The 19,922-nt window shown below is 45.0% G+C and overlaps 1 protein-coding gene across 15 annotated transcripts in view; it reads left to right on the forward strand.

Moving 5' to 3' along the window:
* dmd (dystrophin) overlaps nucleotides 1-19,922 on the forward strand; it is a 173,131-nt gene that overhangs the window by 67,092 nt on the left and 86,117 nt on the right. For 12 of the 15 annotated variants that reach the window (XM_052059060.1, XM_052059062.1, XM_052059065.1 and 9 more), the window contains 14 exons: nucleotides 1,400-1,581; nucleotides 3,118-3,268; nucleotides 4,187-4,306; nucleotides 6,385-6,486; nucleotides 6,772-6,879; nucleotides 7,517-7,696; nucleotides 9,639-9,805; nucleotides 9,880-9,915; nucleotides 11,460-11,583; nucleotides 12,554-12,632; nucleotides 14,939-15,051; nucleotides 15,552-15,680; nucleotides 17,322-17,514; nucleotides 18,889-19,034. In XM_052059060.1, coding sequence (XP_051915020.1) covers nucleotides 1,400-1,581; nucleotides 3,118-3,268; nucleotides 4,187-4,306; nucleotides 6,385-6,486; nucleotides 6,772-6,879; nucleotides 7,517-7,696; nucleotides 9,639-9,805; nucleotides 9,880-9,915; nucleotides 11,460-11,583; nucleotides 12,554-12,632; nucleotides 14,939-15,051; nucleotides 15,552-15,680; nucleotides 17,322-17,514; nucleotides 18,889-19,034 — 1,830 coding nt within the window. The remainder of the gene's footprint in view (nucleotides 1-1,399; nucleotides 1,582-3,117; nucleotides 3,269-4,186; nucleotides 4,307-6,384; nucleotides 6,487-6,771; nucleotides 6,880-7,516; nucleotides 7,697-9,638; nucleotides 9,806-9,879; nucleotides 9,916-11,459; nucleotides 11,584-12,553; nucleotides 12,633-14,938; nucleotides 15,052-15,551; nucleotides 15,681-17,321; nucleotides 17,515-18,888; nucleotides 19,035-19,922) is intronic. The other 3 variants (XM_052059059.1, XM_052059064.1, XM_052059061.1) reach the window with 1 other exon arrangement.

A 19,922-nucleotide genomic window follows, 5' to 3' on the forward strand; every position in this document is an offset into this window, starting at 1 on the left:
TATTTTGTGAAACTGACTCATGGCATTGCCATTCATTTCAACTAATTTTTCTAGAACGGATTACGGTCGAAAACTGAGGCATGACTGTATTATGTTTTTAGATTTGACTATACAGTGCTATTCATTCATTCATTCATTTTCCGAGCCGCTTGATCCTCACTAGGGTCGCGGGGGGTGCTGGAGCCTATCCCAGCTGTCTTCGGGCAGTAGGCGGGGGACACCCTGAATCAGTTGCCAGCCAATCGCAGGGCACACAGAGATGAACAACCATCCGCACCCACACTCACACCTAGGGACAATTTAGAACGTCCAAACAGCCTGCCTTGCATGTTTTGGGAATGTGGGAGGAAACCGGAGCACCCGGAGAAAACCCACGCAAGCTCCAGCACCCCCCGCGACCCTAGTGAGGATCAAGCGGTACGGAAGATGAATGAATGAATTAATGACTCGTTGTGGCAACCCCTGAAAAGGGACAAGCCGAAAGGAGAAGAAGTTGGTGCTTTGGGGGTGCTGGGATGACATTTCCATTCATTTCAATCGGGCAGGTTCATGCGTGGGTTTTCTCCGGGTACTCCGGTTTCCTCCCACATTCCAAAAACATGCATGGCAGGCTGATTGAACACTCTAAATTGTCCCTAGGTGTGAGTGTGAGCGTGGATGGTTGTTCGTCTATGTGTGCCCTGCGATTGGCTGGCAACCGATCCAGGGTGTCCCCCCGCCTACTGCCCGGAGACGGCTGGGATGGGCTCCAGCACCCCCCGCAACCATAGTGAGGATCAAGCGGTACGGAAGATGAATGAATGAATGACTCGTTGTGGCAACCTCTGAAAAGGGACAAGCCGAAAAGAGAAGAAGTTAGTGCTTTGGGGGGGCTGGGATGACATTTCCATTCATTTCAATGGGGCAGGTTCGTACGTGGGTTTTCTCCGGGTACTCCGGTTTCCTCCCACGTTCCAAAAAACCTGCATGGAAAGGCTGATTGGACACTCCAAATTGTCCCTGGGGTGTGAGTGTGAGCGTTGACGGTTGTTCGTCTCTGTGTGTCCCGCGATTGGCTGGCAACCGGTTCAGGGTGTCCCCAGCTGTCAGACATGCACGGGCAATGTTTAGCTGTTCAAATACACTTTTGTTCATCAACACTTTGAAACGTCGAGCTTTCCGCATTCAACGACCCCCTGACCGCTCGAGTCAAGTGCTCGAAAAAGAGACGGGGGGGTGGGGGGGGCGCTTTCATCTATTATGAGGGCACTTCAAACAAATGGAGTCAGGTCATTTAGAGTGGAGTTGTCGGGGCGCCGCTATCAGTTAATTAGCTGTAACGAGCAGAACTTTTCCGCAATGGTGTGAAGTGTATTTATTTATTTTTATTATTTTTTTTTTATGCCTGTCCTCCTCGCAGGGCTACATGGTGGAACTCACGGCGCACCAGGGCAGCGTGGGGCGAGTCCTCCGAGCCGGCGCAGCTTTACTGGCTGAGGGCAACCTGAGTGAGGAGGAGGACACCGAAGTCAGGGAACAGATGACCCTGCTGAACTCTCGATGGGAGCACCTCCGGGTGGCCAGCATGGAGAGGCAAAGCAGGTGCTCACATGCTCAAAACACACATTTTTTTTTCCCGAAAACCTTACAACAGTGCATGTGTGGCCCGGTGTTTCGTTTGTGGTGGCCTAAAAAGCTTGAATTGGCTTCGGCTTTTGTCAAATGTGATATCAGTTGGGGTGTTTTCAAGAGGTTTTTGTGGGGTTGTTTTGCATTGTAAGTTATAAGAGGAAGTACAAATATAGAAATACAATTAAAACTCTCTCTATTTAGATACTCCCTATGCTTGTTTCCGATTTTCCAATTTTTTTTCATCCTTTAAATACACTTTTTAAATGATGAAAGCACATTTTTCTGATGTTTCTGACCTCCACCCCAAACTATCAAACATATCGAATCACAATATTCATTCATTGATTCATCTTCCGAGCCGCTTGATCCTCACTAGGGTCGCGGGGGGTGCTGGAGCCTATCCCAGCTGTCTCCGGGCAGTAGGCGGGGGACACCCTGAATCGGTTGCCAGCCAATCGCAGGGCACACAAAAACGAACAACCATTTGCACTCACACTCACACCTAGGGACAATTTAGAGTGTTCAATCAGCCTGCCATGCATGTTTTTGGAATGTGGGAGGAAACCGGAGCACCCGGAGAAAACCCACGCAGGCCCGGGGAGAACATGCAAACTCCACACAGGGAGGCCGGAGCTGGAATCGAACCCGGTACCTCTGCACTGTGAAGCCGACGTGCTAACCACTGGACTACCGGGCCGCCCATTATATATATATATGTATATATATATATATATATATATATATAGCCTCCCTGTGTGGAGTTTGCATGTTCTCCCCGGGCCTGCGTGGGTTTTCTCCGGGTGCTCCGGTTTCCTCCCAAATTCCAAAAACATGCGTGGCAGGCTAATTGAACACTCTAAATTGTCCCTAGGTGTGAGTGTGAGTGCGAATGGTTGTTCGTTTCTGTGTGCCCTGCGATTGGCTGGCAACCGATTCAGGGTGTCCCCCGCCTACTGCCCGGAGACAGCTGGGATAGGCTCCAGCACCCCCCGCGACCCTAGTGAGGATCAAGCGGTTAGGAAGATGAATGAATGAATGAATATATATATAATCTATCATATATAGCAATAATCATTCCCAAATATGTGCATTATAAAACAAACCGACAGTTATTGGATTCTGTAGGTGTAAAAAGCAGGATTGAACAGCATTCGACGTGCAATCCAAGTTCAGCAAAAGCTCGGCTGAGCCTGAAATAGGCCTACTGACTGATTTCCCTCTTTTTTTTTTCCAAATTTACCGTGTTTAACATGACACCGAACCACCATCTCGTGTCCAATTGTGGCATTCTACCCCCAAATAAACAGGCGGCAGAACAAGATTGGAGTTCTACAAAAAAATTCAAGCAAAACTAGCAGAACCGTACACCTGAAACTTATGGTTTACCGTAGTTGTCCTTTTCCTACACAATTATCTGTACTTCCGCTGAACGTTGTAAGTTGAGAGATGCGGTTGAGTACATTTGTCACCTCTGATCAATGGTATGAAATTGCCCCACGGAGCCAGACTCCACCAGGTCCTCATGGACCTACAGCACAAGCAGCTGCAGCAGCTCACAGACTGGCTGGACGCAACGGAGGCGCGGGTGAACAAGATGGAGGCTCAGCCGCTTGGTCCTGACTTGGAGAACGTCAAGCGTCAAGTGGAAGAGCACAAGGTGGCGACCTTAAATTTTGATTTATTCATACATGTTGATTTTGTTTTGCTGGAGATCAGTTCGGTTCTTAAGAACTGCAGTCAGTCCACGTTCTTACGTATCAATGTTTCATGAAATATGAAAAGTTGAAGTGATTAAGGCACATATTTGTTTGCGGCTTAAGTTATCGTCGTGGACGCCGAAGCGTAGATTTTACGCAAAACTGATCAACTGGATGAGATTGGCATATTTTCTACTTTATGCAAAAGCCAATTGATCGGATCTGCGAAACGCAACACGAGAGCAAACGCAGTTGGAATTTTCAAAAAAAAAAAAATTCAACATTTTGAAATAATATTGGTTTTGGAGAATGAGGAGGTTGTCGGGTTTCACCCGCACATTTTCCGTGAATTGAATGTTAATTAGTTTTTTGGGGAGGATTTTTAAGTTTTCATTTCTGTCAGTTTTCCCCAATGCATTTGATTGGCCATCAATTATACGTGAATTTGGGCTGTTGGTGGGCCCAGTGTAGTCCCATCACCCGCACATTTTCCGTGAATTGAATGTTAATTAGCTTTTTGGGGAGGATTTTTAAGTATTCATTTCTGTCAGTTTTCCTCAATGCATTTGATTGGACATCAATTATACGTGAATTTGGGCTGTTGGTGGGCCCAGTGTAGTCCCGTCACCCGCACATTTTCCGTGAATTGAATGTTAATTAGCTTTTTGGGGAGGATTTTTAAGTATTCATTTCTGTCAGTTTTCCCCAATGCACTTGATTGGCCATCAATTATACGTGAATTTGGGCTGTTGGTGGGCCCAGTGTAGTCCCACGACTTAGCGGTACCTTGGTTCAATAAAGTTTGGGAAATTCGGCCACACACTGTCATGAAAGTGCCGGGGAAAAAAAAGCTCAATTAATTGGCGTGTTGTCCGCAGCTTTTGCAGGAGGACCTGGAGCAGGAGCAGGTACGGGTCAACTCGCTAACCCACATGGTGGTTGTGGTGGACGAGACCAGCGGGGACAGTGCCACTGCTGCCTTGGAGAGCAAACTTCAGGCAAGTCGGAGCAGCACGTCTTCACTAATGAGTCGATAATTGTCCAGAAATTAAGAAAAAATATTCTCAAACCTAATTCAGGAACTGTTTTGGACTTCCAGACACAATAGTGATGCCGGTGTGGTTCATAATTCACTCACCAAAAAAAAAAAAAAAAACAATTGAGAAGCGCCGCACGTGCCAGAGATGCTGCGTATAATCACACCCGCATATATTAAGTGCTGGTTCTTTGTTTCAAGTGCAGCTTTTGTTGCGTTACCGCCTGCAGAGCAGTTTATTGCAGAACGGAGCATAAACCAGCTCAAGAGATTAGGAGACGAGGAACGGAAACATGCAAATGCAAGTTCAGGTCCCCCCCCCCCCCCCCCCCCTGCTGTATTTTGGGCCAAGATGATTCGACTCTTAAATCTCGGTTGTCTCATTTATGGCCTTGCGATTGCTTTTTTTTTTTTTTTTTAACATCTTGATTTAGGGGCCATTTGCACAATCCAGCTTTTCAACTGAAAAATGTATTCATGAGAAAACAGCCGCAGGCTGAAATCGTGATTATTTAACAGAGGACACGTTTGAGAGGATCACAACCAAAATCGAGTTCGAAAAGGGAGTGTCCAGACCAGACGAGTCGCACTCCTCATATTGCTAAAGATGCTAAACATTGTCAACATGCGCATACTGCACAATGTTGAAACCTATTCAAAGGCCGGGTTGGCCGAGTTGCTTCCAAAGATGTCTTCCGAGTTTGTGACGTTGGAATTTTAGAATACCATATAAATTAAAGTATCACTCTCTGAATTGCAAAAAAAAAATAGATAACATTATGCGGCCCGGTAGTCCAGTGGTTAGCACGTCGGCTTCACAGTGCAGAGGTACCGGGTTCGATTCCAGCTCCGGCCTCCCTGTGTGGAGTTTGCATGTTCTCGCCGGGCCTGCGTGGGTTTTCTCCGGGTGCTCCGGTTTCCTCCCACATTCCAAAAACATGCGTGGCAGGCTGATTGAACACTCTGAATTGTCCCTAGGTGTGAGTGTGAGTGTGGATGGTTGTTCGTCTCTGTGTGCCCTGCGATTGGCTGGCAACTGATCCAGGGTGTCCCCCGCCTACTGCCCGGAGACGGCTGGGATAGGCTCCAGCACCCCCCGCGACCCTAGTGAGGATCAAGCGGTTCGGAAGATGAATGAATGAATAGATAACATGATGTTCTGTAGCATTCTGTTTGATGAATATATTGCCGGTCTTCAAACAAAATGCCAAAGCAACAAATCCCAAACGATGACTGATAACTGTTCAACTACTCATGAAACCAATCATTACTTTTGTAACACACTGTCAACATAAAAACACATATCGGTAACTGGCACTTGATCCTCACTAGGGTCGCGGGAGCCTATCCCAGCTGTCTTTGGTCAGTAGGCGGGGGACACCCTGAATCGGTTGCCAGCCAATCGCAGGGCACACAGAGACGAACAACCATTCGCACTCACACTCACACCTAGGGACAATATTTAGAGTGTTCAATCAGCCTGCTATGCATATTTTTGGAATGTGGGAGGAAACCGGAGCACCCGGAGAAAACCCACGCAGGCCCGGGGAGAACATGCAAGCTCCACACAAGGAGGCCGGAGCTGGAATTGAACCCGGTACCTCTGCACTGTGAAGCCGACGTGCTAACCACTGGACTACCGGGCCGCCCAGGAATTTTATTTCTATACTGTATATATAGATAAAATCTCATTTCATATCTTTGTTACACCGATGGATTTAGCGTGGATTTCAAGTGGTTACTGCATCTTTTCATTTTTCTGTATGCAGCCCTCAGGAAAAAAAAAAAGTTTTGGACACCCCCTGTTTATAGCTAGTACCCAGCACAAGATCATGCTCCTTTTTGTCCTTTCAGGCAAGTGTTCACTCTCCACATTAGGCAGCTGGAAGAATTTAATTGGCACGTGACAAAATGAAACTACATGATGAGCCTTTTGGGGAGCCCGCATGGCAAAGTAGAACGTTTTAGCCTCTCCGATGACCTAAATTAAGAGGAAATGTGTGTGTGTGTGTGTGTGTGTGTTTGCGTGCGCGCATTTAGGTGCTCGGTGACCGCTGGGCAGCCATCTGTCGATGGACAGAAGAACGCTGGATTCTGCTACAAGAGATTCTCTTGAAATGGCAACACTTCACAAATGAGCAAGTACGGCCTGCGTGCACGTCGCTCGGTTTTCTTCAATTGCGTGTCACCCGTTCGTGAATGGGGACCTCATCCGTGTTTAATATTGTCCCCAGGATATCTTATTTCTTTCTCGCCTAATATTTGTCATGATTCGGTTTGGGACCAGCAGGTGGCAGTGTAGGGCTTCCCCCTGCAGCTGCACACCTGTTGGTCATTAGATCACAAACGTGACAATATTACAGTGAGAATAACACTGCTACCTTCTGCTGTTACCCTTGTTTATTATTTTTTTTTTCTTTCCGTTAGTCTTTAGTCGACTCGTGGCTGACTCAGAAGGAGGAATTGGTTCGTTCGATCAAGACCCCCAGTGAAAAGGACCACGCCGCCACAATGGCTTGCCTGCGCCATCTTGCCGTGAGTCGATCAGAATCCTAAACCTTTCGCTTTATTAGTTGTGTTGTATCAAAAATACAACTTCGGCATTCTTCATAAGCCGAAGTGACTTAGAAAGAGAAGACTAGTGTCTCGGACGGCATAGGCCAGTGATTCCCAAAGTGTGTACATGCTCCCCCTAGTGGTATGGAGGGGAATCCCTTCATTAAATGGGTGCATAAGTTTTTAATCCAACTACAATACATTAAAAGACAGTTGAGTCGTAATTAACTTTTCAGGACAACACATTTTTATTTGATGTCAGTATTTTCTGTAGTCAACTTTTCATTCAATCATTTTTTTAAATGCATTGGATATTTTTCTCCATTTGAACGTTTATGTTCAAACTCTGCTTAATGTTACGGTGGCTTACGATAATATTACATGTGGTTTGTCATTATGGTTTTACTCGGAAAGCTAGCATTTTTTTGGGGGATGGGGGGGTTGTACGTGGTTTAAAAAGTTGTTGAGCACCACTGCCATTGATAGACTGAGTGTGTGAGGCATCATCTTGACTCTTTGTGGACAAGAATGGAAAGCTCTCATGAATTAATGATCAACCTTTCCGATGCATTGCAGTCAGCGGGAGTATTCATTTATTTTGTTTGTGCTCCACCAGATTGTCAAGACAGAGCTGGATGTGAAGCGCCCCACCATGGACAAATTGTGCGCCATGAGTCAGGATCTGCTCTGTAGCGTCAAGAACAAGGAGGTGGCCAGCAAACTGGAGGCCAGGCTGGATACTTTGACTCAACGTTGGGATCGACTGGTGCAAAGTCTGGATCTCATCAGCGGCCAGGTACAACGTGCAGCCGCATGAATTTTCATAAGGAAAATGAGATTTTTCATGACTCTACTGAATTGGAGGACATTTCTGAGAAACAGAGCATTTATTTACATTTTTTTGGATCTATAAAACGCCGGAAAATTGACGAAAGGACTTTCCTTCGGCCTACCCATCATCACAGCAACTCATTTGATGATGTCATTTCTGCTGAGCCATATAGCTTGCTCCCCCCCCCCCCACCCCCTCGTTTTTGACTTTAATGTCATCATTTGCCCGATCAGTCAATGACATCGTTGATGGGATCTGCGAAATCAGACAACCTTGTTCACTCGGGGGGGTCATTCGGCAGCGCCATCGTGTATATGTGAGCCTGAAAGCAAATGTATTTTTCGCCCTATCTCGTGCCATTCTGGGCGGATAGCCTTTAGCGCTGGGAGGCGGAAATTTCGCCTCGACCATCCAATCACAAGTCAGAATGTTTATTATCCATCCATCCATCCATTCTCCGAGTCGCTTGATCCTCACTAGGGTCGCGGGGGGGTGCTGGAGCCCATTCCAGCCGTCTCCGGGCAGTAGGCGGGGGACACCCTGAATCGGTTGCCAGCCAATCGCAGGGCACACAGAGACGAACAACCATCCACGCTCACACTCACACCTAGGGACAATTTAGAGCGTCCAATAAGCCTGCCATGCATGTTTTTGGAATGTGGGAGGAAACCGGAGCACCCGGAGAAAACCCACGCAGGCCCAGAGAGAACATGCAAACTCCACACAGGGAGGCCGGAGCTGGAATCGAACCCGGTACCTCTGCCCTGTGAAGCCGACGTACTAACCACTGGACTACCGGGCCGCCCTGTTTATTATTATTATTATTATTATTATTATTATTTTTGACTGGTAAAAACTCTGAAAATCATTCAACCTAAGTTACGTGATATGCTGGCCACGCACATTCAGCCAATCGCAGATGCAACCGGCAGGCAGCCATGTTGTCTGAACACACATGTAACCCCGTCGTTGACAGGACGACTGCTATTTTCATTCATTCATTCATCTTCCGAGCCGCTTGATCCTCACTAGGGTCGCGGGGGGTGCTGGATCCTATCCCAGCCGTCTTCGGGCAGTAGGCGGGGGACACCCTGAATCGGTTGCCAGCCAATCGCAGGGCACACAGAGACGAACAACCATCCACGCTCACACTCACACCTAGGGACAATTTAGAGCGTCCAATAAGCCTGCCATGCATGTTTTTGGAATGTGGGAGGAAACCGGAGCACCCGGAGAAAACCCACGCAGGCCCAGAGAGAACATGCAAACTCCACACAGGGAGGCCGGAGCTGGAATCGAACCCGGTACCTCTGCCCTGTGAAGCCGACGTGCTAACCACTGGACTACCGGGCCGCCCTGTTTATTATTATTATTATTATTATTATTATTTTATTTTATTTATTTTTTTGACTGGTAAAAACTCTGAAAACCATTCAACCTAAGTTACGTGATCTGCTGGCCACGCACATTCAGCCAATCGCAGATGCAACCGGCAGGCAGCCATGTTGTCTGAACACAGATGTAGCCCCGTCGTTGACAGGACGACTGCTATTTTGTTTTTGAAATTAACTTCAGAGGAGATGTTATAAAAATTGACATTAATGTGTCAGCGTTTTTTTTTTTTAAAGAAGTTTTGGGGTTCCAAGTCCTTTTTTACAATGCGTTCACGCAATGGCGGGCGTTGACTGTAAATATACAAGTGGTCTACATCAATATATTGCCCCACCTTGTGATCGAATCCGTGATCAAGTATCTTTTTTTTTTTTTTAACCTTGTAATTGCGTAAAGCCTAATCGAGACAGCAGCAGATGTTCTGGATCAGTGGATGTTAAAAAAAAAAAAAAAGTGTCCTTTAAAAAGCTGTAATGCCAAATCTAACACCCTCTTTGGCCATGCACACGTTCAGCTCTCACCGGTCGTCACCGCGGCATCCCCCGAGCCCGAAATGACCCGCTCAGGCACGGCGAGTGTTACCAAGGTGACGAGGGAGAGCGTAGCGGCACTACGCCAAGCCCGAGAGTCCCCGCCCCAGAAGAAGAGGCAGGTGGTCGTCGATTCGGAACTCCGGAAAAGGTTCGTACACTTCCGGGTGAACTTTGATCAATAACATTTGGCGTTTGTTTTTCTAACTTGTGTGCATTATTCAGTTGCATGCACCCATTTCTGCTCACATACCTTAGCAGGTAGGTGTCCACTCTCATCGGATGTCAAGGATTTCTTTATGTGATCACTCAAATTTTATGAATTGAAGTATCTTTCCTTGTTCCAGCCTCACCGAGACAAAACGATAAGAATTGAAAAAAAAAAAAACGTGACATGTTTTCATTCTTTTTCAAGTATTGCAATTTATAAAACCATATTACCAAAATAAAACCAAAATAACAATCATAATAATAATAATAATTAAATGATGTGAAGGAAAATTGTAAATAGTACTGCGATTTATCCATTTTGTGTTCATATTGCATTTAATTGAAAGATGTTTGTTTTTTTTCTCTTCTTTCTTCTTTCTACATACATTCTTGCTGCTGGAGGCTGTAAATTTCCCCAGTGTGGGACGAATAAAGGATATCTTATCTTATCTTATCTTATCTTATAGAAATTCTTCTGGAATGAATTTGAATACGACGAAGTCTCTTGCTTGTTGCTGCTTCAGCAGGCATGGCAATCACACGAGAAAAGAACAGTGTGGGAAGGTTAATAATTGGAGAGGGGAGGAGTTGGTGTCAGACGAAATATATCTTGGGGGAAAAAAAATGTGAAGGTGTATGTAAAAATGAATCCGATTTTAGAAATACAGTAATTGCCAATAGACTAGGAAGAAAAGCTGACAATGCCTTACAGCAGGGGTGTCCAAACTTTTTGCCAAGGGGGCCAGATTTTATGTGGTAAAATGTCGGGGGGCCGACCTTGGCTGACATTGTAAATTTCCCCATTGTGGGACAAATAAAGGATATCTTATCTTATCTTATTCTTTACATTGAACAACAATATTGTTCAACAAATTTGAGTAAGCCAGTCTGTTTCACATTTCCATTTTTATTTTAATTGCAACAATCTTAAGAATTTCTTTTGTTTCATTTGAAACAGGTATATCACATGCAACTGCTTATTCACTTGACTTTTTCTTAAACAGAAGTCTCCTGAGTGCAAATTGATTGATTTGAAACATAAAATGTATCACCACGACTTTTCAATAGTCACAAAACCTTTGACTCGAATAACAGGGAAATGAACAAGCAATACACATATCCACAACTGCAAGGATCATTTGAAATATGACATATCAGTCAATATAAACACGGAGTGATGTCTTGTTAACTCGTGAGTGATGCCCTCTAGTGTCTAAATGCTATTACTGGTACTCATTTAGTGAATGCTATTACTCATTTAGCCACTAGAGGGAAGCAGTACTCTATGAAACATCACTCACCAGTCTACGAGACCTCAGTCAATGCAACACGTGTTCCATTGCGCCCAACCTGCGGGCCAGACGGCAATGATTTTATGACAGGGGCCGAGGGCCGGATGAAATTCCACCGCGGGCCGGATTTGGCCCGCGGGCCGGACTTTGGACATGCCTGCCTTACAGGGTGAGCCGTTGTCAGCTCTTTTTTTTTCGTTTTTCTTATGAGCTCCTGTGAAGTGGAAGTCACTTTTCAATCATATAAATACCGATGTGTTTGGTCAGCGCATTTTTAGTCACAACACTTTGTTCATCCCTCAGATTTGATGTGGACTTCACAGAGCTTCACAGCTACATGACTCGAGGCGAGGCCATCCTGCACAGCCCGGAGTTCTCTGTGTCCCGCAAAGAAGGCAGCATTCAGGACCTGTATGACAAAGTGCAGGTAAAAATTGTGCCTGCACGAAAAAAATAGCATGATCACGTTTTTTATTTGTTTTTATCGGAGTGCAAAAAAATGCATTGGAACCGTACATTCATCTGAAGTTCCGTTCAAAGATGAACTGATGGTCAGAAAAGTTGTGTGGCGAGTACAAACATGACATTTGATCAAATAAAGGTCATCATTTTGGCATCTTCATGCAAAGATGGTTTCTTTTAGGCCTCTCGCATACCGCGCGACTGAATTGGACAGTCCTTTCATTCATTCATCTTCCTAACCGCTTGATCCTCACTAGGGTCACGGGGGGTGCTGGAGCCTATCCCAGCTGTCTCCGGGCAGTAAGCGGGGGACACCCTGAATCGGTTGCCAGCCAATCGCAGGGCACACAGAGACGAACAACCATTCGCACTCACACTCACACCTAGAGACAATTTAGAGTGTCCAATCAGCCTGCCATGCATATTTTTGGAATGTGGGAGGAAACCGGAACACCCGGAGAAAACCCACGCAGGCCCGGGGAGAACATGCAAACTCCACACAGGGAGGCCGGAGCTGGAATCGAACCCGGTACCTCTGCACTGTGAAGCCAACGTGCTAACCACTGGACTACCGGGCCGTCCGAATTGGACAGTCGTGAACTAAAAATTGGTCCGCGCCGCAAATCGTGCCTAGAAACCAACATGCTTGCTCATGGGGAAAACGTCTTGAGATGTTACGTATGCCGCACTCTTGCTTTGTACACGGAAGCACAGATTTGATTGCGAAACCTTGCTCGCGTTGAGTGACAGACACGTTTGTATCCAAACCACCACACATGGGCTCGACAGTTCAGTTAGCTTGCCGAACTAATATTCGATTAAGACAATAAAATATTCGATAAAAGACGATAAAATAGAAAATGTTCATTCTTTTTTGTCGTATTCGACTTTTGTGATCAATCAAGTTTCTCTCTTCCTGCCATTCTTTGCTGCAGCTTATAGAACGCGAACGACCAGAAAAGTACCGGAAGCTTCAAGAAGCCACGCGCACAGCACAGATCCTTGTTGAGCAGGGTACCGTGTACACACACACACACACGCAAACACACACACACACTGGCATTCACATGCATTCACACCTATTCAACGGGCACCCTGTCTGTCCCCATGGCAACGCCTCCACCTGTCCCACCCTCTCTCCTTGTCGCCATAGAAACCCCGATAGAGAGTCTCCTCCGTCCTCTTCACCGCCCTTGTTGGGGCTGTGTAAAAACGCAGACTCATTCAACTTGTACTTTCTTGTCTTTTATTGTCGCCAACCCGCTAACCTTCGGGCAACAAAACATCATCTTCCTCTAGCTATGCAGCACTTGAGCCGCGCAAGCAATTGACGTCTTTGCTTCCGAGCTCTTCAAAACATGGCATCATGGGTTTGGACAGACCCAAGGCCTCTCACCTATTCAAGTTTGCTGACCTGGGTTTCTATCGTGTTGCCTTTTTACGAGTCGATATCATCATATGGTGCCTCTGAGACCAAAAAATGTGGATTTCACTATATATTTCTTGAATGAAGTAGCTGCTGTGCTGTAAGAAATGCTAATCGGTTGAAATTTTTGCTTCTAAATCGCACCGCGAGCAGACAATGTACACAAACGGCAAAGTATGTGAGCTTGCCGACGATTTTGGCTAACGGTGGCACTTAATTAGGATGTGGTGGACCTTCACCGAGCAACATGGCATCGGCACTTTGTTCTTTCTGTACCGTAATTACCCTTACTTTCTGCATGAGAACATGTCAATTCCCTTGATAGCGACAATAAACAATTCCATTAGCACACACAGCAGAGAAGAACGTGCCAGATTTGAATATGAAGTTTCAGAATTATGAAAATGTGGGCGTGTCCACAAAATATGTCGAGCGACTCTTTTATGCTTTTTATACACATCACTACATGTTTGAGCCGGGAAATTATATTTGCGTCAAGTCTACGGCGGCTGGAATGGTAAACCAAGGAGAGGCGCTAGCTAGATAGCGACAATAAACATGTCAATTCCATTAGCACACACAGCAGAGAAGAACGTGCCAGATTTGAATATGAAGTTTCGGAATTATGAAAATGTGGGCGTGTCCACAAAATATGTCGAGCGACTCTTTTAAGCCTTTTATACACATCACTACATGTTTGAGCCGTGAAATTATATTTGCGTCAAGTCTACGGCGGCTGGAATGTAAACCACCGAGAGGCGCTAGCTAGATAGCGACAATAAACATGTCAATTCCATTAGCACACACAGCAGAGAAGAACGTACTAGATTTGAATGTGAAGTTTCAGAATTATGAAAATGTGGGCGTGTCCATAAAATATGTCGAGCGACTCTTTTATGCCTTTTTATACACATCACTACATGTTTGAGCCGGGAAATTATATTTGCGTCAAGTCTACGGCGGCTGGAATGTTAAACCACCGAGAGGCGCTAGCTAGATAGTGACAATAAACATGTCAATTCCATTAGCACACACAGCAGAGAAGAACGTGCCGGATTTGAATATGAAGTTTCGGAATTATGAAAATGTGGGCGTGTCCACAAAATATGTCGAGCGACTCTTTTATGCCTTTTTATACACATCACTACATGTTTGAGCCGGGAAATTATATTTGCGTCAAGTCTACGGCGGCTGGAATGTTAAACCACCGAGAGGCGCTAGCTAGATAGCGACAATAAACATGTCAATTCCATTAGCACACACAGCAGAGAAGAACGTGCCAGATTTGAATGTGAAGTTTCAGAATTATGAAAATGTGGGCGTGTCCACAAAATATGTCGAGCGACTCTTTTATGCCTTTTATACACATCACTACATGTTTGAGCCGGGAAATTATATTTGCGTCAAGTCTACGGCGGCTGGAATGTTAAACCACCGAGAGGCGCTAGCCGACAGCTAGCTTGGGAGCTAACAGCCTTCCGAGGCTCCTCTCAGCTTGCTGTACGTACAGTCAATGGGTTCGTCCACTGTGTCGCCCCTCGCTCGGCGATTTAAATGAAGACGCTAAGCTGTTCGATAAATTTAATATCAAACATCCACGGAAGATGTATTGTGGCGATGGAAATGGCCCGAGTGATCAAAACGAAGTAGCTCACAAGTGTGGCTGACAACCAACGATATGTGTTCAGAATAACAACAGCAATCAAAACAATACTCGACCTCTGGTGTTGTAACGCTCACAAGCTGTCTTGCTAGCCTCATTCGGCTCAAGTCATCGGCGCCAATCTGTACTATAGTATTAGCATCAAAAATGTCAACGTTGTCTGTTCTGTGTCAGCCTCCCAACTGTGTTTCTTCCCTTTTCTTATCATAACTGCTCCTTCGTTCCTGCCAGAGGGGACTCGGGCTGATGACATCGCCCAGGCTGCCGAGCAGCTGAACCAGCGCTGGGTCGGCTTTTGTGCTCTGTTGGCTGACAGGCTGGTATGGCTGGCCTACCAGACAAAGGTACCCATACAAGCACTGCATACATTAGGATTTATTTCAAACCCCCGGGAGTCTGAGCCTGCTAAGGCAGTTACATTTACAATTACAGTTCGTTTTTTTTTTTTTTTCAATATCACATCTTGCATCAAAACGTGAGGGAAGTAAGCTAATTTAGCAATGGTCAAAGGTCAAACCGGACCCCGGTGCTAAGCTTTCTAGCACAAGCAATAAGCAATAGGCTCGCAACCCTTGTGAGAATAAGCGGATTCCATAATGGATTCTTCTCTTCACGCGAGTGTTTCTAACCAAGCCTTCCACACTGCCTTGAATTGATGAGGTCCGGTGTGTCAAGACTCAATCTGAGGCCAATGCGGGTAGAGAATGAGTTCACCGCCGCTGACATATCAAGAAAATAGTTTGTGAGCCCAGACAGATGGAGCCCAGCTTTTTCTTGTCTCCTGAGAATTAAAGCGAGGCTTCCTTATTTGAACTTGTGTGTGTGTGTGTGTGTCTGTGTACAGGTGCTGGCATTCTACAGCTTGTACGAGCAGTGTGTGCAGGCAGTGGATTTCAGTGAGAACTGGCTCAAGGTTCAGCTGCCACCGTCACCAGAACCCGAGGCGCTCAGGGTGCAACTGGACCGATGCAGAGTGAGTCAGTGGTTCCCCATCCCCGCAATCATTGTCACACGCGGTCACACTCATGCATGCAGGTCCTCGTGTAACTACACTGTTATAGGTGTTGTGTATTTTGTCAGGAAAAATGGCTCTCTACAATGTTGTTTCAATAGAATGTTAAGAATGAAATATATTCCGTTATATGTGACTTGACCAACACACAAACCAATACTTTCACAACTACTAAGTGCCTCGGTAAACTACCGAAATAGTACTCATTCTTTGCAGAGGATAAAGAATATATGCCTTTAAGTATTGTTATATTGTCCGTCGATGTGTTGATTTAAAACCGCAACTATTGATGCTATAGCGTTTTGCATCATATGTTAGCATTCAGATCACGGATAGCAAATACAAAATATTAAATATTCTGAACTGGGAGTGGCGTGAGATAATTTGAAGCCTTTCTGCTGCTTTTGGTGACGAGTTCACAGCCACCATACAAATTGCAGAGGATAAAGAATATATGCCTTTAAGTATTGTTATATTGTCCATCGATGTGTTGATTTAAAACCGCAACTATTGAAGCTATAGCGTTTTGCATCATATGTTAGCATTCAGCTCGCGGATAGCAAATACAAAATATTTAATTTTCTGAACTGGGAGTGGCGTGAGATAATTTGAAGCCTTTCTGCTGCTTTTGGTGACGAGTTCACAGCCACCATACAAATTGCAGAGGATAAAGAATATATGCCTTTAAGTATTGTTATATTGTCCGTCGATGTGTTGATTTAAAACCGCAACTATTGAAGCTATAGCGTTTTGCATCATATGTTAGCATTCAGATCACGGATAGCAAATACAAAATATTAAATTTTCTGAACTGTGAGTGGCGTGAGATAATTTGAAGCCTTTCTGCTGCTTTTGGTGAAGGGACCAGAGTTCACAGCGAGCACATCGATGGTGCAAAAGTTTTTTTTTGGTCTAATTTTTTTTCTTGGATGACAAAAACAGGGGTGTGTAGACTTTTCATGCATGCTCTAGACATTTTTGACTGTGCGATTCACATGCGCAACTGTGCCACTCCCCTCTTTTCATTTGGCTTTTTCTTACCTGTCATATTTGAATTTCTTTTTCATTTCCTCCCGCTCCCATGCGTCAATGTGTCTCAGTACTTTTCTGTGAGTATGCCTGTTTCTTATTTTAATAAAGCGCACCTTCTGTGCCTCCGTTGCCATTGAATGGTTAGTTGTCATTTCCTTCCCCATTCTGTGATCCTTTCATGTTTAATTTTGTTTGGATGCCCTTCATATAACCGCTCTGCTTTTCTTTCTTTCATTCTTCCATTCCACCGTTTTTATGCCTATTTGTCTGTTTTTCTTTCTTTGCTCCCTTCCTTCCTTTGCATCTTTCCCTTCTTCCTTTCATTCTATCGTACTTTCTTTCTTTCCTCTCTGATTACTTTCTTTTAATCTCTGTTTAGTTTAAGGTCCAGAAAACCTCTCAGAACTTTTTTTTTTTTTGCACTCCAATTTCTTGCTTGGCTACCAGTTTATTAGCATCGGGGGCCTTTATTTAAAACATTTCCACAAAAATGGATTTAACATAAAGCCAACTGAGTGGAACTCAGGAATCGAGAAGCCAATAGCTAACCGTTGTCTCTCTATCGCGCAGGAGGAAGTGGCCCGTCTGACTTCTCTACAACCACAAGTGGAGCTTTTAGATAAACGTTTGAAGGAGCTGAAGAGGGAGAAAGACGGGGAGGAGGGCGCGTCGGCCTTCCTGGATGCAGACATCATCGTCTTCAAAGAACACTACCACAAGGTTCTGGAGGACCTGAGGGCGAGGGAGAGGCAGCTTCAGCTAAGTGAGACTTTTGCCCTCAACAAATATGTGTCATTCAGATGGATCCAAGTATTGCAAACTGTTTTGGATGTGTATTTTGGCCAACAGCAGCAAACGCATGATAAATGGTCAATCGAATTTTGTCGGTGGCGCAAATAATTTCGGGCTAAGCGTTATCCGTGGAGGAGTTTAGAAAAATCACAACACACAATGAACATGTAAGGTTGTGGAGATCGTTTCTTCATCAGAGAGAACTGCAGAATAACTGCTAGCATGCTACGTGTATTCACATTTGTAAAAAGTTCTGACAAGAAACCGAACCTTAAACCTAGCCTAGCCTACAGTTCATAAGATATCCTTTATTCGTCCAAGACTGTGGGTAGAAAGAAGAAAAAATAAAAACAAAGTGTTTGTATTCCCAAAATAAATGTTAAATACCCTGTAGGATTTGTCATAGTTCCAAATGGGCAGCGGACGGTATCAGATTCTGACAGTCAAAATATTGCAGCTTCATGGTATCAGTGGTTCTACTTCACCGATTGTTGACATGCTAACTCTTGTAGCTGGTGGCAAACTGGGGATTTTTCGCCGTGGGGGGAGCAGAAAAGTGAGAATGGCTTTCATGCATGAAACCTTTTTCACACTAGGGGATATTTTCGCTGTAGAGGAGTTTCACTCTATCAAACAGTTTTGAGCAAAGAAGCATTTGTTGGCAGCAACGTGTATGACTGTTAACCAATCGAAACTGCGCCATCCATCGCATGATCATGTTCTCTGGCCGGAAGCATTTGGCTAAGCACATGGATGTCCCATTTGGCAGAGAAAGATGACATTTCATTGAGTCAGCACGTGGCAGGAACTCATCAGTTTGAGCATATAGTCTACAGCAGCAAGACTGTGGGTAGAAAGAAGAAAAAAATAAAAAACAAAGTGTTTGCATTCACAAAATAAATGTTAAATACCCAGTAGGGTTTGTCATAGTTCCAAGTGTTCAGCGGACGGTATCAGATTCTGACAGTCAAAATATTGCAGCTTCATGGTATCAGTGGTTCTACTTCACCATTTGTTGACATGCTAACTCTTGTAGCTTGTAGCAAACTGGGGACTTTTCGCCGTGGGGGGAGCAGAAAAGTGAGAATGGCTTTCATGCATGAAACCTTTTTCACACTAGGGGATATTTTCGTTGTAGAGGAGTTTCACTCTATCAAACAGTTTTGAGCAAAGAAGCATTTGTTGGCAGCAACGTGTATGACTGTTAACCAATTGAAACTGCATGGATGTCCCATTTGGCAGAGAACGATTACATTTTATTGAGTCAGCACGTGGCAGGAACTCATCAGCTTGAGCATATTTATTGTCTGACTGCCTTCTCCTTTTTTTTTTTTTGCTCATCCAGTTTTGGAGAGCTTGCCCCCGGCACGTTATAAGGAGACGATCTTCACGCTCTTAGCGTGGTTACAGGAATGTGAGGCCAAACTGGCGATTCCATCCACAGCTGTTACCGAGTATCCTATTATGGAGCAGAGATTGCAGGACATGGAGGTACGGTGATAGATTTCATGTATACAAATAATTCATTACAAGCGCTTTTCCTTTCTCAATTTCACTGAAGGTTGAGAAGATGTGGAAGGAAAGGCAAAATGTCATGACTTTGAGACGTATGATTGGGAGTGAATGTATTGTACTTTCTCAGATTTACTGATGCCATGCCGATATGCCCATTAGAATGACATGATGACTGTATTTTGAATTTGAATTCATTTTTGAGGGCGCACAACAGGATTAGAGTGAATCCTCGGCTCACCATCCATCCATCCGTTCGTTTTCTACCACTGACACTTATGTGCGGGGTTACAAATAGTAAAACAAACAACCTTCGGCAATTTAGAGTCTTTCATTAGCCGTACATGTACGTTTTCAGGGAAAACACACATCAACAGGAATTTGAGAGAAATGTTATTCATGGAATTATTTGTACCCATCATTCATCCTTTTTCATTCATCTTCCGAGCCGCTTGATCCTCACTAGGGTCGCGGGGGGTGCTGGAGCCTATCCCAGCTGTCTTCGGGCAGTAGGTGGGGGACACCCTGAATCGGTCGCCAGCCAATCGCAGGGCACACAGAAACGAACAACCATTCACACTCACACTCACACCTAGGGAGATTTTAGAGTGTTCAATCATGCCACGCATGTTTTTAGAATGTGGGAGGAAACCGGAGCACCCGGAGAAAACCCACGCAGGCCCGGGGAGAACATGCAAACTCCACACAGGGAGGCCGCAGCTGGAATCGAACCCGGTACCTCTGCACTGTGAAGCCGACGTGCTAACCACTGGACTACCGGGCCGCCCATGTACCCATCAATTCAGGGAAAAAACAAAACAAAAACAAAAGCCTTTGTATGAAAATACCGATCAGCAATTTTTACAA

The sequence above is a fragment of the Hippocampus zosterae genome, chromosome 2 (genome assembly GCF_025434085.1).
Source record: "Hippocampus zosterae strain Florida chromosome 2, ASM2543408v3, whole genome shotgun sequence".
NCBI lineage: Eukaryota > Metazoa > Chordata > Actinopteri > Syngnathiformes > Syngnathidae > Hippocampus > Hippocampus zosterae.